Source organism: Dunckerocampus dactyliophorus, chromosome 14, assembly GCF_027744805.1.
Source record: "Dunckerocampus dactyliophorus isolate RoL2022-P2 chromosome 14, RoL_Ddac_1.1, whole genome shotgun sequence".
Lineage (NCBI taxonomy): Eukaryota > Metazoa > Chordata > Actinopteri > Syngnathiformes > Syngnathidae > Dunckerocampus > Dunckerocampus dactyliophorus.
The window spans coordinates 16,347,374-16,368,968 of record NC_072832.1 but is presented as its reverse complement, the minus strand read 5'-3'; the positions used below and the strand labels follow the sequence as shown (position 1 = coordinate 16,368,968).

Below are 21,595 nucleotides of genomic sequence, written 5' to 3'. Positions count from 1 at the left end.
GCAACGGCCTCCTCCTCTGTGTTCTCCCATGAACCCCATTCTTGCTTCATGTTTTACGTATGGTAGATTTGTCCACAGAGATGTTGGCATTTGCCAGTGATTTCTGTAAGTCTTCAGCTTGCACTCGAAGGTTCTTTTTTTGCCGCATTCTGCGCTGTGCTCTTGCAGTCATCTTTACAGGACGGCTACTCCTTGGAGGAGAAGCAGCAGTGCTGAACTTTCTCCATTTATAGACAGTTTGTCTAACTGTGGACGGATGAACATCAGGACTTTTAGAGATACTTTTGTCATTTTTTCCAGCTTTATACAAATAAACAATTCTTAATCGTAGGTCTTCTGAGAGATCTTTTGAGCGAGGCATGGCACACATCGGGCAATGCTTCTTTACAAGACATAAGAGTGTATTTTCTAGTGGCCAGAGCAGCTTTACGCCACACCTCCAATCTTGTCTCATTGGTTGGACTTTAAGTTGGCGCACACCGGACTCTTGATTAGCTCTTGGAGAATCCGTAGCCTAGAGGTTCACACACTTTTTCCTCCTTAATGTTTACATTTTATTTTCAATAAATATGAATATGAAAAAATATGAAAACATAATTGTTTGTGTGGTATTAGTGTGAGCAGACTATATTTTACGACCCATTTACGCAGAAATGTAAGGAATTCCAAAGTGTGCACATACTTTTTCTTTCGTCTGTATTTATATGCAATTTGAATTGTTTTCTGCATGTAAAACTATAATTGTAAAACTATAAAAAACATGTTTTGTGTTAACATTTTTGGCTTTCTGGAACAGATTTATTGGATTTAAATTATTCATTGATTACATTTCATGATTTCTGGTGTAATATAGTGGTATATTATTTTATATATTAGAATATTGATGTGCTACATTCTTCATTCATGATCTAAACTGTGAACAGATTGGTCAAATGTGAAGTTATTGAAGAAAAGCCATTATGACTGGCACCTGCACTGTACTTTCAGAAAGCCTCTTAGAGTGCTGGTGGATGGTTTTAGCCTGAGCTCAGGTTCTCGCCTTCCTGGCACCTGCTTTGCATTTTGCCAGAGCCATGATGGGCTATGACAGCAATCTGGCATCCACCTCTCCTTGTTTAGCAGTGTTAAGTTCATTTTCAGCAGAAGAGTGACTTGACCAAGTCCCAGGGACTTCCTGAAGATGAGTTCCACTAGCACAGTCGAGTTTTTACTAAAAGACAAGAAACCCTGGGATACAGGATGAATAGAGTTGTTTGAAGCCAAAAAAGTTTGAAAAATGAATCAAGAATCAGTTGTAAAGGATTATGCTATATCTTGTATGGCACAGCCTGTTATGCAGATAGCATGAAGACCAACATGTTTGTTTATAGTCCTGTTGACTTCTCACTGGGGCTGTGTGACAAATATTTAGAGGATCAATAATCCCCTGTGTGCCCAGAATCAATTTCAAGGTTATAATTGAGTGGCTCATTTGGTACGCAATGCCTTGGATGTTTAATTTGTTTATGGTCGTAACACCAATATGTGATTGTGGCAGGCTTTTCTCAGAAACAATAGAAACAGGTTTTCTTAGCAAAATATGCAAAGGCATTCTGACAGCTGTGAAGAACTAAAGAGGCCTGTTTGTCCCTTTAGGCATTGTTTTGTAAAGAAAATGCTGGTACATGTTGACAACAATGTTTATTCTGAGAGAAAAAGCTGGCTGTCAGCGTTAGTTGTTTATACATTTTAACTGTTTGGATTGACTCCACTTTTGTCTTTTTGGTTTGAACATGTGGTCAAATATAGCTTTTAATAACCTAATACAAATCCATCATTTTTTAATGTCAAAATTCTGAGTCACCCATCTGGGATATCATAGCTTCAGTTTTTTTTCTTAATTTTAAGCCTGTGATAAAAAAAAAAAAGAAAGTGCTGTTGATTAGTGCATGATGACATGAGCTGTTTTACATTTTCAGAGATGGAGTAAAGAAATCACTTCCCCTCATAGGTACCAAACGATCATAAATGTCTGCATGGCTTAGACAAAGCTCCCTAATGTATTCCTTTAAACCGTGCAGTTAGGCGCTCTTCTCTCATAAAGATGTCTGTAGGTTCTTCTCATCATGGTAATACCTCCTTTTAAACACTACTTCTTAGAAGACAAATGTGAAAGAACTCCTAGTTTCCAAATGAGTCCATGTAGCTCAGTAGTTTCAAAGGTCCAAGTCCTCCAATTAAGCAGACCGGGTCACTATCTTTTAATAAATGCATACGCACTACTTATAAGTTTCACATGGTCTAATTAATTCTGTAATTAGCATAACATTGAGTGACTGACACATAGTGTAGCCCAAAGCTCTGTCAGGAGATGTGATAGCATCCAGAAGCCTGCATTTGACAGATTGATTTTGCAGCTATTTCAGCTAAATGAGGCAGTGCAGGAAGTTGATAACACTTTAGTCCTACACAGCTACAGGGCCTCCATGTCCAAAGTGTCGTTTAACCTGCAGGGAGGTGTGCTATGAACTTCATGAAAGATAATTAGTTTGGTTTATAAAAACTAGACATAATGCATTTTTATATATTATTATTATAATATTTTATTACACAGTGGAACTTTGGTTAGCGTCATTAAGCCACTTCAGAGGGTCCAGCTCCAACTAAACTTACTCTAAACGAATCAATCTTTCATTCATCCATGTATGCCGCTTATCCTCACTCGGGTCGCGGGTTTGCTGGAGCTATCCCAGCTGGCGAGAGGCGGGGTACGCCCTGGGCTGTTCGCCAGTCAATCGCAGATCAATTTTCAATTATAAGAAATAATGTAAATCCAAATAGTCTGTTCCATAAACCCAAAAATGTTAACGCAAAACACGTTTTTATAGTTTTACAATTGTAGTTTGACATGCAGAAAACAATTCAAAATGCATGTAAATGTGGACTAAAAGGGATAAATGAAGGTTTAAGGTTACTTTTACCTTCATTGAAGACGTGATTCTTGCCAAAGACACAATGTGGTATTGAGACCTTCGTATTTTGCCACGAGTTATTTCTTGAATTCAATATTGTTTCTCACCCCAGGTTTCTGCTTTTCTTTCGATAACGGCTGAAAAAATAGGCCAAAATGGAGCCAAAGAAAGTTACAAGTACCAGCATTTTGATAAAGATGGTGAGAAATACTATTAAATTAGAAAAAAAAAAAACCTCATGGCAAAACACAAAAGTGGTGTCTGTGTTGATCTTGCTGCCGCATTGTGTTTTTGTCTCACGTGAATTAACGTAAAAATAAACTTAAATGTTAATTCATTCCTTTCATTCCTCATTTATATGTACTTTAAATAGTTTGATGCATGAAACATTATGATTGTAAGCTATAAAAACATGTTTTGTGTTAACATTTTTGAGACAAACATATAAACCTTATCAAGCATCATTTCAAGGTTGAAATACCTCCCTGTTTTGGCCTTGCTCTCCTCCTGTCATTGATGTTCCCCTCAGGTTGTTTTGTAAGCAAGCCTAGAATTGCATTTTGTTGTATATTTGACTTTTCCATACTGCGATTGTAGCTTTTGCATAGTACTGGAGTGCTGTGTGGTGTAGCAGAGGGCTGACTTCAGTTGGCTCAGCCTCTCCAGCAGGAATGACGCATATGCATGAATGATGGCCTACAACTATTAACTCATTGTAAATAAGTATTAATAGTAATATAGTAATAGTGTGCCAAAAACAATATAGAGTGATGGTAAAAAAAAAAAGCAGCAGTCAGCAGTAAGTCAAGCCTGTTTCTGGTGAACGTTGGCCTCCGCCAAGGCTGCCCTTTGTCACCGATTCTGTTCATAATTTTCATGGACAGAATTTCTAGGTGCAGCCAAGGTGTCGAGGGAGTCCAGTTCGGGGGCCTTAGGATCTCATCTGTGCTATTTGCAGACGATGTGGTCCTGATGGCCTCATCGGGCTGTGACCTGCAGCGTTTACTGGGACGGTTTGCATCTGAGTGTGAAGCTTCTGAGATGAGACTCAGCACCTCCAAATCTGAGGCCATGGTTCTCGGTCGGAAAAGTGTGGATTGCTCCCTCCGGGTTGGGAGTGAGGTCCTGCCCCAGGTGGAGGAGTTCAAGTATCTCGGCGTCTTGTTCACGACTGAGGGAAGGTTGGAGCGTGAGGTCGATAGGCGGATCAGCGCAGCGTCTGCAGTAATGCGGTCGCTGTACCGGACCGTCATGGTGAAGAGAGAGCTGAGCCGGAAGGCAAAGCTCTCAATTTACCGTTCGATCTATGTTCCCACCCTCACCGATGGTCATGAGTTTTGGGTAGTGACCAAAAGAACGAGATCGCGGATACAAGTGGCTGAAATGAGTTTTCTTCGTAGGGTAGCGGGACTCACCCTAAGAGATAGGGTGAGGAGCTCGGTCATCCGGGAGGAGCTCAGAGTAGAGCTGCTGCTCTTTCACATCGAGAGGAGCCAGCTGAGGTGGCTCGGGTATCGAGTCCGGATGCCTCCCGGACGCCTCCCTGGTGAGGTGTTTCGGGCATGCCCAGCCGGGAGAAGGCCCTGGGGAAGACCTAGGACACGCTGGAGGGATTATGTCTCACAGCTGGCCTGGGAACGCCTTGGTTTCCTCCCGGTGGACCTGGAGGAGGTGGTCGGGGACAGAGAAGTCTGGGCTTCCCTACTAAGACTGCTGCCCCCGCAACCCGGACCCGGATAAGTGGAATGGAATGGTAAAAAAAAAAAAAAATAGATGGGACGTTAAATTCCAAAAGTTATTTGATAATGTGGTATGCTGTCCACATATGGCCATGTTGTTTACGTCTTTTATTTAGCTCACTTTTTGATCATCTGTACTGTATGCTGAATACAGCAAACATATCCCACCATGACAATTGTTGGTGGACTACGGTGGCTATCATTCACAGCAAACAGACTTCACTACGACGTGCTGTGTTACATGAGTGATTAGATTAGAAAACACAGTCATTGTACACTCTGGAGCAGGGAGAGCCACCTGCCATGAGCAGGCGAGGTGCATTGTAGGCGGATGCTCGGGAGAACCAGAGTATAGAGCGGGGAAGCCACACGGCGTGGCCGCCAAAGGGAGTGCTTTAGTCAGACACAAAAATGGCACTTTCTCGGCCAGTTCATTAATGTAGATTCCCCTCACTAGCAAGTGTTTTTAAAATACAACTTACAGTTAACAGGCTGATGGTGTCGCTATCGCTATCTATGTCGTTGTCTAATCATTTATGAAATGCAGTAGATTGCAGTGAAGTTATTGGTGTGAGCCGGGTAGTTATAACTAGCAAAAACCAACAATTCAAAACATGGCAAATATGTACGTGCAGCAGCAAATGATTGACTATATAATAAAACATGAGTGACGTTACTGCGAAACTCAACAATTATGCGTAATTACTTACATTTATGTGTTTCTTTCGGTCTCTGCGCTTCCGTCTTCTCAGCGGGTGTTGTAAGTCCGCCTTCCCCTTTGTTTCAAGTGTGGTCGGCTACCGTACTCGTTTTCAAGGGGTGCATACCTCTTAGCACTTTTAATTTAGGATTAAGGAGAATTGGGATACCACTTGATTCTCGTGAATGCGCAAAACTTAGGGGTAAGGGGTAGAATTGGGATTCAGCCTTAATATTAATAAATGGAGTTTTTTCATAGAGCATAGAAAACCCATTTGTGACCTTCTATAAATATTTTTTTAATATTATTAGAGCCTTGTAGACATTTAATAACACTCCTATAGTCACCTTTATACTCATATTACTTAATATAGTAGACATGGCAAGCAATAATAAGACATAATAACTCACCGTTAACATTGGGAAAGTTCCTTGTTGTTGAAATATCTCAAACGTAATGTGGGCCGATCGCATTAAAAAAAAAGATGGACATCAGCCTATCATCCATCTTCACTATGACGTTTGTCACTTAATTGATATCCAGGACAGCCAGAATACATTAATCTGGCATACATAGACATACACTCCGACAATACTGCTAGCTTTGTTTTAGATCACAGTGTGAGCCGCTTGTGCGCAGGCTACGGCATCCCTGGAGTGACACAAGAGACGGCTGCCGCTTTAACAATTATGTGCAATTTACCCAGCCAACCAGTTAGCCTCCAATTTATGTATTCTAAACCTAAGAATAGGTTTGATGGCTGACTTAATGCAGGCAATGTATCATCAGTGTAACATTGATGCCTGGTAGTGATCAGAATACTGCATATGACTTGTCTTTCAGTATATTTTTTTGTAATAATAGGCCATAGCCAACCATGAAGCAGCGATCAATTATTAATTAATACATTTTTGAAAAAACGCAGTAGAGCGAGGGAGCAATATTCAAACTGCGATGTAGGGAGGGATATCTGTATTAGCAAGCTGTGCACACAGTCTATTAATAACTCGAAAAGACGCTCACCAAATTGTACGCAACCGGAAAATGTACGCAAACCGGGGCAAAATTTTGGCGTACATTTTCGAAGTTAACTGGAGAACACGCTAACCGGGGCGTGTCAGTCAAGAGTCAAGCTAGTCAAAACCTGACTTGGAACTATTCTTTTAGTAATCAACTCTTTTGTTATTGTGTATTATTCATCCCTAAAATGAATAATTACTCACTTGTTTTGTCTTAAAATAACAGTGCAAGTGAGGTCTTTTGAAACCGAGGTTGTCCTTTACGTGCAGGAAGTGGGTTTATTTTCTGACAAAAGACTGTCACACCATGTTAGAGTGTAGAGTCTCCCCGTAGCGCTCATCTCAATTATTAGAATGGCATTACCACTTCAAAACAGAAACTCTATTCAGGCTCCCACAATCGGGGCTGTTAGGTCAATTTCATGACTCCAGGAGCTAAAGAATATAACATTTTAAATTACATTACATGGCCTCAGAGAGCCCATAAAATAGACAATACAAAGGCAACTGTATTTTTGTATATTGTGCAACAATGTAAAAGCTCAGAGTAGCTTGCATGCTCAAGTAATAATTTTTTTTAAGTCTAGTCACTTTATGTTGTGTTACTTCACTTACTTATTATATTAAAATACGTTTGCTTTGGTTTAGTGTTCATTAAGAAGTGTTTTAAATCTTATTGATTCTTCCAGCCGTCACAGCTGTTCACTTCTGTTTACTTTCAGAAACTTTTAGCCAAGGTATAGCCAAGTAGTGGAAAGTGCAGAGTTGCTTCTTATATTGCGGTATTTGGCCAAAAATAATGTTAAAACTTGCGCTGCAGAAGGAAGATGCAAGTATCCTATTTTTGTCCAAATATTTGGTTTATACACTCCTGATCAAAATCTTAAGAGCAGTTGAAAAATTGCTAGAATTTGCATTTTGCACATTTGGATCTTAATGAGGTTTTAAGTAGAGCTACAATATGCAAAAACAAGAAGGGGGAGTGAGACAAAAAGCACGTTGAAAAGTAATTTGTTGAAAACAACAATTAAACTGAAATAGGCTGTTTATCAGCTGATCAAAAGTTTAAGACCATTGCTCAAAAAAATAACAAAAAACTCTCCAAACCACAACAAAAAATGTTCTCAGTAGGACTCAGTAATGAGAAGCTCCACCGTTCTTGTTCATCACTTCAAAAATTGGTCCGGGCATGCTTGATGCGAGTGTTTCCAGGAGGCTAGTGGGAACATTGCTCCAAGTGGTGAAGATGGCTTCATGAACGGCATCAACTGTCTGGAACTGATGGCCATTTTTATAAACCTCTCTTGCCATCCATCCCCAAATGTTCTCCATGGGATTTAAATGAGGGGAACATGCAGGATGGTCCATAAGAGTGATGCTATTCTCCCTAAAGAAGTCCTTGGTCAAGCGAGCATTGTGAACTGCAGCGTTGTCCTGTTGAAAAACCCAGCTGTTACCACTCAGACGAGGGCCCTCACTATTGAGGATGCCCGCTGCAACATCTGCACCTAAGCGTCCGCCGTTTGACGACCCTGCACCAATAGGGGCCTTAATTTGGGTCGAAGACAGTCGTGTGTCTTGATGGACAGCCAATCGGATCCTCCGGCTCGCTGCGAGAGGCCTTGCTTATGCAGCTCGACAATCCGACCACGTTCAAAAAGAGAAAGCCATCAGGAGGGCATGACAGTGTGAATGCCTGACAGAAAATGAATATTTTGAGCAGATTTTGTCTTTTATAGCCTGTGGTCTTAAACTTTTGATCAGGTGATAAACAACCTATTTCATTTTTTTAATTATTTTTTTTATAAATTACAAGCTCCACATTTTTTTTGTCTCACTCTCCCTTCATGTTTTTGCATATTGTAGCTCTACTTAGAACCTCATTAAGATCCAAATATGCAAAATGCAAATTCTAGCAATTTTTCAACTGGTCCTAAGATTTCTGTCAGCAAAGTTAGTCAGCCACGAAACAAGGGTTCTGTTGGATTTAGTCAGATGCAACATGGCAGCTTTGCTCAAACAGAGAACATAACTGTAAGTGTTTCATGATTTTCATATTGTTTTCCCCTCAGCACCTTTACTCTGCCCTCCCTGTGTTTGTAATCAAAAAATTAATGAGCACAGTGTTTATGGAAGGTGGGCTTTATCAGATTTTGACTTTCGCCTCCCCACATCGGAGAATTAGGCTGACTGTCCTCGCTGTAAACCCCCTCGGGCCAACATGCAGAGAGTTTAGTGAAACTCTCCTCTTTGTTCTTTTTTTCCCCATAATCATAAGCAATTTATCAGTGAATGAACTTTTATTGTATCTCTGGATGACTCACATTAAATTTTCGCCCATTCATTTTGAAATGGATTTCAAAAATGAGTACAAAGCTTTTATCATATGCCTGGGAATCTCATTTGGATTATTGTATTTCATTAATTACTTGATAGACAAAGCATACTTTTCAATGTAGATGTGTGTGCCGTTTAATTAATTAGCATGTTTTCTCTTTTAATTAAAGCCATTTTTAAATTGGAGCCCACAGCAAAACACATATATAATTTGTTTGTAATTAGGCCTTAATTGGTGGTAGTGAAAGCTTAGCACCCGTGGTTTCTTTTTTCATGATTGCCATTTTATTGCCAGTCACTCAGTAATTAGACTGTTTTCTCTAATTAGCTTATAAAACTGTTGATGGCATATTATTCTAAGTGTGAGTTCAAAGCTTGCTAATAAGCCTACCCCACTCAGAAGAGGCAAGATAATGGATTGTGCACAAGCAAGTGAACTTTTTTTTGTGTCTATTCCCTGACGATGAAACGTCACGTGTATCTCAAATCAGATTACTTGAAGAGAAAATTGAGACGTTGCTGTTCGGCTGTGTCCTCCCCGGAGTTCTTTTTCTTTTGCCTGCCATGTAATTGTGTTTGTCAAAGTGGTGGCAAGATTACAAAAGCTCTTTGGAGGCTGCCCACAAGGATGTGCACAGGGACGCAGCATTGTAACCAAAATAATGATGCATTGCAATTATTCAAGCTTCCGTGCTACGACTTGTTTCCCCGCGATTGCGATATTGCTGAATTTAGTACTAAAGATGTCATCATGGGCATAAAACACCAACTAAGAAACTGGACGTGTTGGCAGAGCTTACGTTGTCAGTTGAGTGATCGTTTTAAAAATGATTATTTAACGATTTAACAGTGTAGATTTTCAGATCATGATTTTCAAATGCACAGATTACAGTAATCCCTCGCCACTTTGCGCTTTGAATTTTGGGGTTCCACTCTATAAAATTTATTAACTCATAAATCATGCTGTTTTGTGGTTGAATACGTCCTATTATAAGTTTAAAAAAATATGTACAGTATATTTAAGCAAATTTTACATATTGTTGGGCTACATTGAGCATTTCCAAGCATAAAAATGACTTAACAAACTAAAATACAAATATAAGGCATTCAGAAGACTCATTCAAAGACGTTGGGCTGATATCTAGTATTCTACACTGGTCATGTTACTCGAATGTTCGGTGAGACACACAAGCACCAGAGTTGATTGCTGGAACCATAGGCTTTTATTGCGGGTTTGACTGATCTCACAACCGGCACAATAATCTCTAAAACGAGCTACAGCTGCGGCTGTAACCCACGTTAAGATAAAACGCAACTTTTTTTTTTTACCTGTCCTGTCCAGCTAAAAGGGCAATTGGTATTGTTGATGTAGATGCCCTTATATGCTAAACAGATTTGCAGGGAAATGTTTAAAATACTTCTCTTCTGTCCTCTCCTGTTACATAGTTTGTATTATACTTTATTTCATAATTAAGGGACTGCTTTCCACCACTCAGCAAGTCCCACTCCACACAGCCCCAAGGGGGCAGGTAGAACCGGGACAGGCTCCTCAAAACCCAGCCCACAGATTCAACCCAGATACCGAGCTGCAGTAAATGCGGGCCACTAGTGAGCATGACAACACCAGGCCAGTACTCTCTCTCCACCACAACAACAAGATGACCCCAGCAAAGAAGGCAAAGGAGCAGGTGAGGGGGAAAGCCAGCAAACAAGTAAGTGAGCAGAGGAACACACAAGGCAATGCACTACACCACGCCAGTCGACACCGGCGAGGCAGCTCACCCCCATGAGAGGCAGCGTCATGCCCGGAAACCGTTGGCAAGCCGAGCACTCAGTCCCGGCAGAGTACTAGAGCCGAGAAGGTGAGTCCAGCAGCCAATCAACCACCGGGTCTCACCAGCTCCCGGAAGCCAGAAGACCCCCACCATCCCCGGACTTGCCACGCACCACCCACCCACCAGAACGGCACCCCCGACATTCCCGCAGCTAGATAGGGGAAAAGTAAGGATGCGGAAAACAGCCCAACGAGGCACAAAGACAGGCGGAAACAAACACCCAAGTGCCTGACAGAGCACCGCACCCCCAATAGACTTCGCCCCAAGTTGCCCGCCCCCTTGTCACTCAGAACCATGACCCCCCGCGAGCGAGACCACGACCCACCTCGCAGCATAGCCCAGTCCCCCGCACGGCGCCAGCAGCTGAGATATGGTAGGCCCCTCACCTGCCCAGCTCCTTCAAACCCTGTGTGGTTAAAATTGAGGAGCGGCCGAGTCTGAGACATGCCAGAGGCAGAGGATCCGCCGCCAAGCAGCCCACACCCCATGACGTCCCACCATGGACCGCCCCCCAAAGTCCTATCTGTACAGTACGCGTGCTGGTGCAGGGAGGCAGGAAAGATGGGGACCCCCCTTAAATATGGCGCGCACACTTTTAGTATATAATAATATATAGTGTTCCCTCGTTTATCGCAGGGGAGTTTCTTACAGCGCTATGGAGGAATTTTGGCTCACTCGTCTTTGCAGAATTGTTGTAATTCAACAACATTGGAGGGTTTTCGAGCATAAACCACCTTTTTAAAGTCATGCCACAACATCTCAATGGGATTGAGGTCATGACTTTGACTAGGCCACTCCAAAGTCTTCATTTTGTTTTTTTGTCAGCCATTTACAGGTGGACTTGCTGGTATGTTTTAGATCATTGTCCTGCTGCAGAACCCAAGTTGGTTTGAGCTTGAGGTCACAAACAGATGGCCAGACATTCTCCTTCAGGATTTTTTTTGGTAGACAGCAGAATTCATGGTTCCATTTATCACAACAAGTTTTCCAGGTCCTGAATCAGCAAAACAGCCCCAGAGCATCAGACTCCCACCACCATATTTTACTGTTGGTATGATGTTCCTTTTCTGAAATGCGGCGTTACTTTTACGCCAGATGTAATGGCGTACACACCTTCCAAAAAGTTCAACTTTTGTCTCGTCAGACCACAGAGTATTTTCCCAAAGGTCTTTTGTAAAATTGAGACGAGCCTTAATGTTCTTTTTGTTCAGCAGTGGTTTTCGTCTTGGAAATCTGCCATACCCAGTGTCTTTCTTGTAGTGAAGTCATGAACACTGAGGCAAGTGAGGCCTGCAGTTCTTTGGATGTTGTTGTGGGGTCTTTTGTGACATCTTGGATGAGTCATCTCTGCGCTCTTGGGGTAATTTTTTTTGGCCGGCCACTCCTGGGAAGGTTCACCACTGTTCCATGTTGTGGCCGTTTGTGGATATTGACTCTCACTGTGGTTCGCTGGAGTCGCAAAGATTTAGAAATGGGTGGGAGCAATCATTTTTTCACACAGGGCAATGTAGGTTTAGATTTCTTTTCTCTCCTGAATTGCTTTAACATTGACTTATACAGTAATAAATAAAATAGTAAATATAAATTCTTAGAATACATAAGACAGTATTATAAACACATAGGAATAATACCAATATGCCTGCTTGACAAGAAGTTAAATATGTTACATTATTTTACTTTACATTGGAGAATAAATTAGCTGACAGGACATTTTGGTTTTCTCAATGCTCAATTTGGAAAAGCCTTCTCTATTTTATTTCTATTGTGTTTTCATGTGAAATTGGTTTGTAATTCATTAGGGATGCAAATAACATTTATTTTCTTTGTTTATTAATCTGAAGCTTGTTGTTTTGATTAATCGCACATTTGATTATGCCCTAGACGGAACAAATCAATATGAACCAAACACAAACATTTAGCGGTTTGGTCCACAACTTATCAGAAAAGAGACAAAGATTAAACATGCACTGATGGAGTGGTCCCGATTTTCTTAACTTTGGTGGATTGCCAATCGGCCTATCAATGAAGCTAAGGCTGAAGGTAAAGGTAGCGCGAGGCATGCATTGAAAAGAGCAGCTACGAGGAAAATTATGGCGTTGCAGTGGAACCCGTTGTTGTTAAAACAATAAGTTTGTATTGTTTCATTGGTATTGTTCAATGTTTTTCAACAAAATAAGATTGGAACGTTGAAGGAAAAATTGGTATCAGCCAAAATCCAAATCGCAAGGTCAGGCTTTTTATATATCGGTTATCGGCCATTGTAATCGGCACACCCCGAGCAAACTGTCGATCACTGTCTTCTAAAGTCAAAGCCGATGTGTGTGAACATCTTGTTTTACCTAAAACACAAAGATCTGCTTTCATGGATCAATTAATCATCAATTCTTCAATTAATTGCTGCAGCTCTATAATTCATTGCTTTACCAACATTGTGTTGCCATCTCCTCGGGTTTTCTTAACCACCGGATTGATCGGTGTAGGTGTTTTCATGTTTTGTGGTCTGAAAGTTCATTTGATGACTTAAATGATTTACTCTCACTTGGACTCTCTTCTTTTAGCTGATTTTTTTCAGTCTTGCTGATTTTTTAAATGTATTAGCTGAAAGAAATGCTCTTTTCTCGGCCGATATGGGTGGTGTCGATTGATCTCTTGGTCCTTTGACCTTCCCAGTGTTGCTGCAACAAAACGCGCTTTCTTTCCCTTCTGCCTCAGTTTTAAGAAATGATGCTGAAATAACACACAGGCTGCCTAATCTGATATTCATGCCTTTCTTCTATAGCCCTTCTTGCCAAGGTTGACTAAGGCCACATTATTTAGGCATTAAGGTAGCGTGATAAGGGAATTAGGCTGGTCATTAATCGTTTACACGTCAAATGCAGCAGAGCAGCTCGGGGAGGTGATTTAGCGAGGCAAAGCCATATAGCCCTTGTTAATCCACCTCTCACACATTTTAATTGGAAGAGTCTTGCTGGATAGGAAATTTATGAATGGCTTTAAGGCCATTTCTTCCTTAAAGCCATCATTTATTTCATATTGTTAAAAGGAGCTTTAACACTTTATCCACATGGAGACACATTCTTCTCATCTTTAATTGAGCTATTGTATTTTGTAAGCAGTTTGATTATGACTGTTTTTGGGAGCCCTACATTTATGAATGTAGTTGTGTAATGCGCAGCAGCTTTGCGTTTGGTTTTTTTTCTTCTTTTTAAATGGCATTGGGGTCCCATGTTTGGGCCTGCCTTTGAATCTCCATGGAGACCCAAACTCGAATAAATCAGTGCTATTGACTTAACCCTCCTCGTGGTCTTAAGCTGCAGCCACTGCAGTGTTTGCATTGAGCACAATGATCATTCAAATCTACCAAAGGTCAGAGTATTAATCCTCAGAATAAACCTTACTTTTAACAGGACTATGGATAGGACAGCAACCTGATCATGACGGACACTTAATCATACATTGATATGCGCTGCAGTGGGAAGAACTGCCTCTCAGGTACCACATAAACATAAACTGCAGTAGGTTTCTTGTCTCTTGCCTTTGTCCCAGCTCTGTACCTCCATTCTTATTTTGCACCCGCTTCTGATGTGAGAGGATTTGGCACTAAGATGCACAGGGAGGGGGAGGGAGGAAAATCCTGAAAAGTGGATCAAAAAAAGTAAATGAAAAATAATGTCATATTACAGAAAACATGAGAGGCTAATTTGTGCCGACTTTTTGCTAATTTTGTTCTCGCCACAGAAAGAGGAGCCGTCACCTGCTCGGCGCCACAGCGCTGACAGTGCCAGTGATCCATGAAATAAGCTGCCGCTGGCTTTGTTCAGATAAGAATGAACAAATCTGCACAATGTACTGCTCTCGGAATCTCATTTTCATACTTGCATGCAGGCTAAAGGAAATAAGCTGTTTGCAGGCTTGATTAATCAGACATTTGAGGGTTTTTTTTGTCTCTTTGATCTTTTCTGTCTCCTAGGTAACTTGGTTGACATTAATGTCGAGCCCCGGCGAAGACAATCAGTCGGCTAAATTCATTAAAAAAAGGAAAACATTACATACCTTTTATTGCTGTAAGTAACAGTAAAGCTTTGAATTAACAAACATGGGAGTGTGTTTTAATTTCGGTTTTGGAATGTTTGGAAAGCTTTCAAATGCCCCAACAGGAGAGCAGGTGATTGTGGGTAATCCTTCAGTAGGAAGAAAGAAATGGTGCCTCTACGTGAACCCATTTAGCCTCATGCCGTTTCATTTTATTATTTCCCAACAATGACGCCTCTTAGCCACCAAGCTGCTGTTGGATTTGTCAATAATTTAATAAACGTGTGGTTTATAATCTCACCGTGCATCACAGCCACTCAGAAGCACCGACACCAGTCCAACAAAGAGCAAGGAAAAGCCCTGGTGTGCTATCATCTGCCCGCAAATCTACTGCAAATGCAGACTTAGGTGCCCGTTGTCAGGCTCTGCCAGAGTAGAAAGCGTGATTGCGAGAATTTTAAAAGCTATAAAATGGCAAAGGACTGTCATCGTTTGTACGCTTCAGGTTATACAGGCGTTTTCACAAATCTTTTAGTGGCTGTAAAGATGAATGCCTTGAGGGCCCTGCCAGAGCCCGGCACTTGCAGCCAGCTGGAGCCCTTATCTTAAATCCAAGCAAAGTACCATTAATCTTTTTGAAAGACCTTTATGGCTTTTAATGTATCCCAAATTAGAACATTTTACACCCTTGGTTCCTGAAATATAGTGATAAAAAGCCTTTAGAGTTTAATTTTTCCTGCCTGCTCGCTCTGACCTGCTTAATCCCAGCATGCATTAGGAGATATTTTAGTTTCAGTCTTTCTAATAAAGTTTATCCCACTTAATTATAATTGAAACATTTTTTTTCCGAGCAGGTCTTTTTTTTTTTCCAAGTGGCACACTGGTGGCACATTTCTTCATTACCTCAAGACTTTCTTCCTCTTTAATTGTGCTGTGAATATTACAGAGAATTACCCGAACGTTTGGTGAAATTGTTCCAAGTTGTTTATCGAAGTTTTCCTCTGCTTGAATAATAAACCTATCTCAGGAGTGACAGGCGAGGCAGGATTTTCCCTTTGTTTCCTGTGCTTGTGTGTGACTGGGGTTATTGGGATTATTCTGCTTCACAATACAGTCGTGTCTTCCCTGGGATTTGAATGTTTTCCTCTTGCTGTCACGGTCATTCTCTTCACGACTGATTTCAGGGACAGCCTCCAGTATTGCAAACAGAAAAGTTGCTTGTGCACTTACGATGATTGCAAAATGCTATTTTTTTAAATTTTTATTTTACTGTTTTCAAAACAAGTCAAGTAGACAGTATAAACCACGGTACAGTACGCCTCATTAAGTAATTGTCTTGTTAGAAAAATAACAGCACTTGCTAGAGCACAGACCGCGTCAAGGCCATATCCGCGTCTTTCACAATGATAAATGCGACATTTTTTTAAATCCTGTATTTGCTTTTTGGCTTTACAAAATACATTTACAAAGTCTTTCTAAAAACACAAAAATCCTTATCTTCTGGTGTTCTTGTGCCTTATGCCTAGTCTAGTCTTACTGTTTGATTTTTAATAATGGGCGCCCAAAATCCGAAATTGTCATCAACTATTTTTGTTCAAGGCCCAGAATTTTTCTCAGCAGATAGTGTGAGGGCCAGATGCTATCATGGAATAAGTAATGTATTATTATTTGATACACAATCATCCATCGTTTATCGCGGTTAATTAGTACTAGACCCGACTGCAATAAGTGAATTTCTGCAAAGTGGGACTCAATATTAATAAATGTCAGATCATAGAAAACTTGTTTATGACTTTCTAAATATAGTTTTGACCATTATCAGAGCCCTGTAGACATGAAGTAATACCCCTTTAGTCACCTTTACAAACCTATTTTTCTTTGTTTACACCACACTGCGCAATTCTTATGTGCAGGCTACGGGATCACTGCAGGGACACAAGAGACGGCCGCCGCTTTAAAGGGATTGTTTGGATTTTTTGACATGAAGTTGGATGACATCCCCATCAGCAGTGTACTACATCAACAGTGAAACTACGTTCAAATAAGCGGAACTATGTTCCTCGTCACGAAAATCCGACCAGAACTGGACTCACGGGACCAAGTGGGGGGGGGTGCAAGTCACAGTTGATTTAGTGCACTGCAGATGCGGCTGTCATAGAACTTCATGTCAAAAAATGTGTTCTAAAGATACTGTATAAAAACAGATAAAAGGACAGCGCTAAGAATGCATGTAATGGGGAAACACATTTTCCACCCATAAAGCTTTCTGAAAAAACTCCAAAAGCGCCAACAACGCTCCATTTGCATATAATGTGACGTCTATATTAACCAAGTTACACCAACATTGTTATTATTATTATTAACATTGTTATGCCGATCAAACTATACATTGCTGGCGCATTGACACCTTGCCACACCACACCGGCTAGCTGCTAGCCGGCTAGTGACTAGCTTCACCACACACTCGGCCGCCACAACGCGCCCACAACACCTCAGGCCACTACTGAAGAGTAATGCTACGTATTGGAGATGCTGCTACTCCTGCTGTGTCTTTGTTTTTGAGTTTGTAAAAAACGCTAGGTGTAGGCGCTCGTTTCTATGTTGCTCTGTGAAATCAATGCGCAGAGGAATTGAGTTATGGTAATGCTTAAAAGGACCAAAATACGACAAAATACTTGGCCACAGCATGTATACCTGTATAAAACCATAAAACATTGTTGGAGGTTTTTGGAGGTGTTTTAATAGCGGTCTTTGTAGGAGGCATAGGTGTGTCCTATTAGATTCAGTAATGAACTGTCTCTTTTGACCTGTTATATCTTTAGAATGCACAGAAAAGAGACAGACATGTGTGTTCATGTCTCGCATAAGGATTGTGGATGATGGGCAAAATTCCAAAAAAGTGCAGTTTTCTTTTAAAGGGTTTCAAAGAAAGTGGGGAAGAAGGACAAAGCAAGAAGCCAAAAACGTACCACAGGAGAACTATTTTTCACTCTGTCATGTCGGACATACCGTGGCTGACTCCATGCAGTGTTAAGGTAATGTAATCAAAGGTAATGTCTCGTCAGTGTAACATTACTGACACCTAGTGACCAGAATAATAACATGTCTTTCAATACTTTTGATTCATAAAAGACCAGTCAACTACGAAACAGCGATCATTCATTAATTAAAAAAAAAAACATGATAGAGCGACAACGTTTGAACTGCAAAGTGGGATGGGACTGTATTCTTTTTTTTTTTTTAACCTTTGTCAGTGATGACAGACCTGTATTACCTGCCCTGCAGACAAGTTTTGCATGGGTCCTACTTGCCAATAATCAGGGGTTTTAATTTACACTCAACAAAAATACAAACGCAACACTTTTGTTTTTGCGCTCATCTTTCGTAAGCAAGTCTGCTTTTCTTTTGATAGCTGCTTCAAAATAACCCAAAACGGAACCAAAGAAAGTTCAACTGCCAGCAATTTGATCAAGAAGGTGAGCATAATTAACATATGCGCATCATGTCCAGCCTTACCTCTCTGTTATGACGGCAGACTGAAGACAATAGCGTCCCCACACAATCACACATGGTCTGACGCTCTTTATTATCACAAAATATTATCACAAACACGCCTCTAGTCCGACACTTCTTCATTGTCACCAGCGAAGGGCATTCATGGACACTCCAAACATCACAACAACTTCTTTATTCTTATCACTCACTCATGTAAGTGCAATTTGCTGCATTTAAGTATGCTCGGAAATCCCAGAAAATACATCTACACTCAAAACTTGTGACTTCAACTTAAATTACGTGGTGTCTTTGAACGCAACTTATCATGGCTCATAATAAGATGGTTAAAGTGTGATTCAAATGTTCTGCTGCTGTCGTGTTTTTGATTACTTTTCATCATGTTGTTTTATTGATAGTTTCTATTCTGCTTTACACTGTGAAATGTTCTGTACCAATCATGAGTATTACTGTGTCTAACCGACGTGTGTATGTGTGTTATCGTCCGGTTACTCAAATGTTTCAGATCCATCCATCCATCCATCCATTTTCTATACCGCTTCATCCTCATTAGGGTCGCGGGGGCATGCTGGAGCCTATCCCAGCTGACTTCGGGCGACAGGCGGGGTACACCCTGGACTGGTCGCCAGCCAATCGCAGGGCACATATAGACAAACAACCATTCACACTCACATTCATACCTATGGGCAATTTAGAGTCGCCAATTAACCTCACCTGCATTCCCTTTTTTGGGAATGTGGGAGGAAGCCGGAGTGCCCGCGCACACGGGGAGAACATGCAAGCTCCACACAGAAATGCCCAGGTCTTCCCGATCTCCAGACAGTTCCTGTATTGGCCAACGTGCTAACCACTAGACCACCGTGCGGCCATGTTTCAGATCACCAAACAAATTGAATAGTCAATGACAACACAACTGAACACAAAATGCAGTTTCTAACTTAAACTTTTTATTATTAAGGGAGAAAAATATCCAAACCTACATGGCCCTGTGTGAAAACGCGATTGGCTCACCTGTTAAAACATAACATAACTGAGATTAATTGAGATCTATCAGTCTAGAAAAGGTTATAAAACCATTTCTAAAGCTTCGCGACTCCAGCGAACCGCAGTGGCAGCCATTATTCGCAAATGGCAAAAACACCGAACAGTGATAAACCTTCCCAGGAGTGGCCGGCCAACCAAAATCGCCCCAAGAGCGCAGCGACTACTCGTCCAAGAGGTCACAAAAGACCCGACAACAACTTCCAAAGAACTGCAGACCTCACCTGCCTCAGTTAAGGTCAGAGTTCATGACACTGGGCAAAAATGGCCTGCATGGCAGAGTTCCAAGACGAAAACCACTGCTGAACAAAAAGAACGTTAAGGCTCGTCTCAATTTTACAAAAAAACATCTTGATGATCCCCAAGACCTTTGGGGAAAATAGTCCGTGGTTGAACTTTTTGGAAGGTGTGTGTCCCATTACATCTGGTGTAAAAGTAACGCCGCATGTCAGAAAAAGAACATCGTACCAACAATAAAATATGGTGGTGGTAGTGTGATGGTCTGCTTCAGGACCTGGAAGACTTGCTGAGATGAATGGAACCATGAATTCTTCTGTCTACCAAAAAATCCTGAAGGAGAATGTCTGGCCATCTGTTCGTGACCTCAAGCTGAAACGAACTTGGGTTTTGCATCAGAAAAATGATCTAAAACACATCAGCAAGTCCACCTCTGAATGGCTGAAGGAAAACAAAATGAAGACTTTGGAGGAGCCTAGAGGGAGGCTCCTCTGGCTTCCTCTCCCCCGGCAGCCACTGGGTGCGGGTTGAACACCGGTGCGTAGGCTTGTCATGATAACAAATTTTGCTGGTCGATAATTGTGCCTCGTTGATAATCGATTTTATCAGGAAAAAAAAAATTCAATAATGGTCATGAGAGGTGTACTACACATTTGAACCACTAGATGGTACTCAAGTATAGTGTACGGTGTACCTGTGTGAGATATTAGCTTGACACAGAAGTTGCCTGTATGTATGTTTTTGCAATGTAGCCAGCAACACTGGTTGTGAGAGCGCACCATTTTGCACTGTTTGGTTTTAATTTGACAACCAAACGCCTCGGTAAGCGTTACTGTCAGGACGAAAGCTCGGCTGCCCGAGGGACCTACATCGGTAGTTTTTTTTGTCCCAGTTGAGAAAACTGTCCGTGTCGGTCGTCTGTGTTCATGCGCTCGCCGCGTTCATTCTGTTTAAAACCGAAATGTTCCCACATTGTGGCTGTCAGCTGTGGCATTCGCCTCAAAAACCATCGCTTATGCACCTTCTTCATGTTAGCGTATGCTGCCTCTCACTGCCAAACCCTCTATATCCACTCACTAGTAGCCCCGCCTCCACAAAGAGGCTGAATGAGATGAGGGCCCACTCTCTCTGTTCATTCCACGAAACAACCAATGCTCACAGACAGATGTAGAGTCATCCAGCCTGTGTGGCACAGAGAGACGAGAAGATGAAACACACACATACATGCACATGTCAATTTATCGAGGGCGTCTTGTTATGACCTGGTTTTTTGTAGTGTTCGATTAATTGCTTTATTAATTATCGTGACAGTCCTACACCTACATCCACATCTTATACATCGGAAATTACGGTATGTATATCCATCCATCCATCTTCTATGCCGCTTATCCTCTCTAGTGTCACAGGTATGCTGGAGCCTATCCCACTAGTTGACCTTGGGCAAGAGGTGGGGTACACCCTGGACTTGTCACCAACCAATCGCAGAGCACAGACAGACAACCATTCACACTCAAATTCATACCTATGGACAACCTAGAGTCTCCAATTAACTTAACATGCATATGTTTGGAAAGTGGGAGGAGACCGAAGTACCTCCACACAGAGATGCCCAAACGGAGATTCAAACCCAGATCAAGTTTCCATTCAGGTTGACATATATATATATCTAACATCGATTTAAAGGTAATCAATCGATTGAATTGATACTCGGAAACAAAGCATTGGATTTAAGCACGGCAGGCTTTGTTTGGATGTCCTTTTTTTTTTTTTACTTTTAATGATAAAGACGTTAAACGTTACAGTCTGCCTGTCGGTGACGTCATTGTCTTCCGGGTATGTGGTGGTCATAGGAGTTGTAATTGACCTGTGAAATACAGTTGATTCGTTTCTTCTTCTTTTGGTCAGTTCATTCACTTCATTCGCTATTCATATTTAACTAATCTGGCCTTATCTGAAACTCCTTTTAAGTGACATTTGTGGGGACAATATGCAAAGTAAGGATGTTTTGTCCGCCTCTGGATGGTAGTTTACGGTCCAGTAGCAATGACGCTTGGTGACGTCATCATCCAGCGCGGCGTGTCCAGGTCAAAACACATACAGTATGAAGGAATGTTACAAATACAATCCCCGTATTTTAGTAAAAATCTAAAACTGTGCGTGCGCGACCAATTAGGGGAGTCCATGGGGATCT

General features: G+C 41.4%; 1 protein-coding gene across 10 annotated transcripts in view; it reads left to right on the top strand.

The window, feature by feature from the left end:
* Nucleotides 1–21,595, top strand: part of fam204a (family with sequence similarity 204 member A) — a 48,983-nt gene that overhangs the window by 4,787 nt on the left and 22,601 nt on the right. The window contains exons 6-7 of one of the 10 annotated variants that reach the window (XR_008573630.1): nt 14,320–14,427; nt 14,552–19,181. The exons of 6 other annotated variants lie outside the window; for them this stretch is intronic. Coding sequence is in view for 2 of the 4 variants with exons in the window: in XM_054798527.1 (XP_054654502.1) it covers nt 10,243–10,341 (99 nt within the window). In the remaining 2 variants the exon portion in view is untranslated. 3 more of the 10 variants (XR_008573629.1, XM_054798528.1, XM_054798527.1) reach the window with 3 other exon arrangements.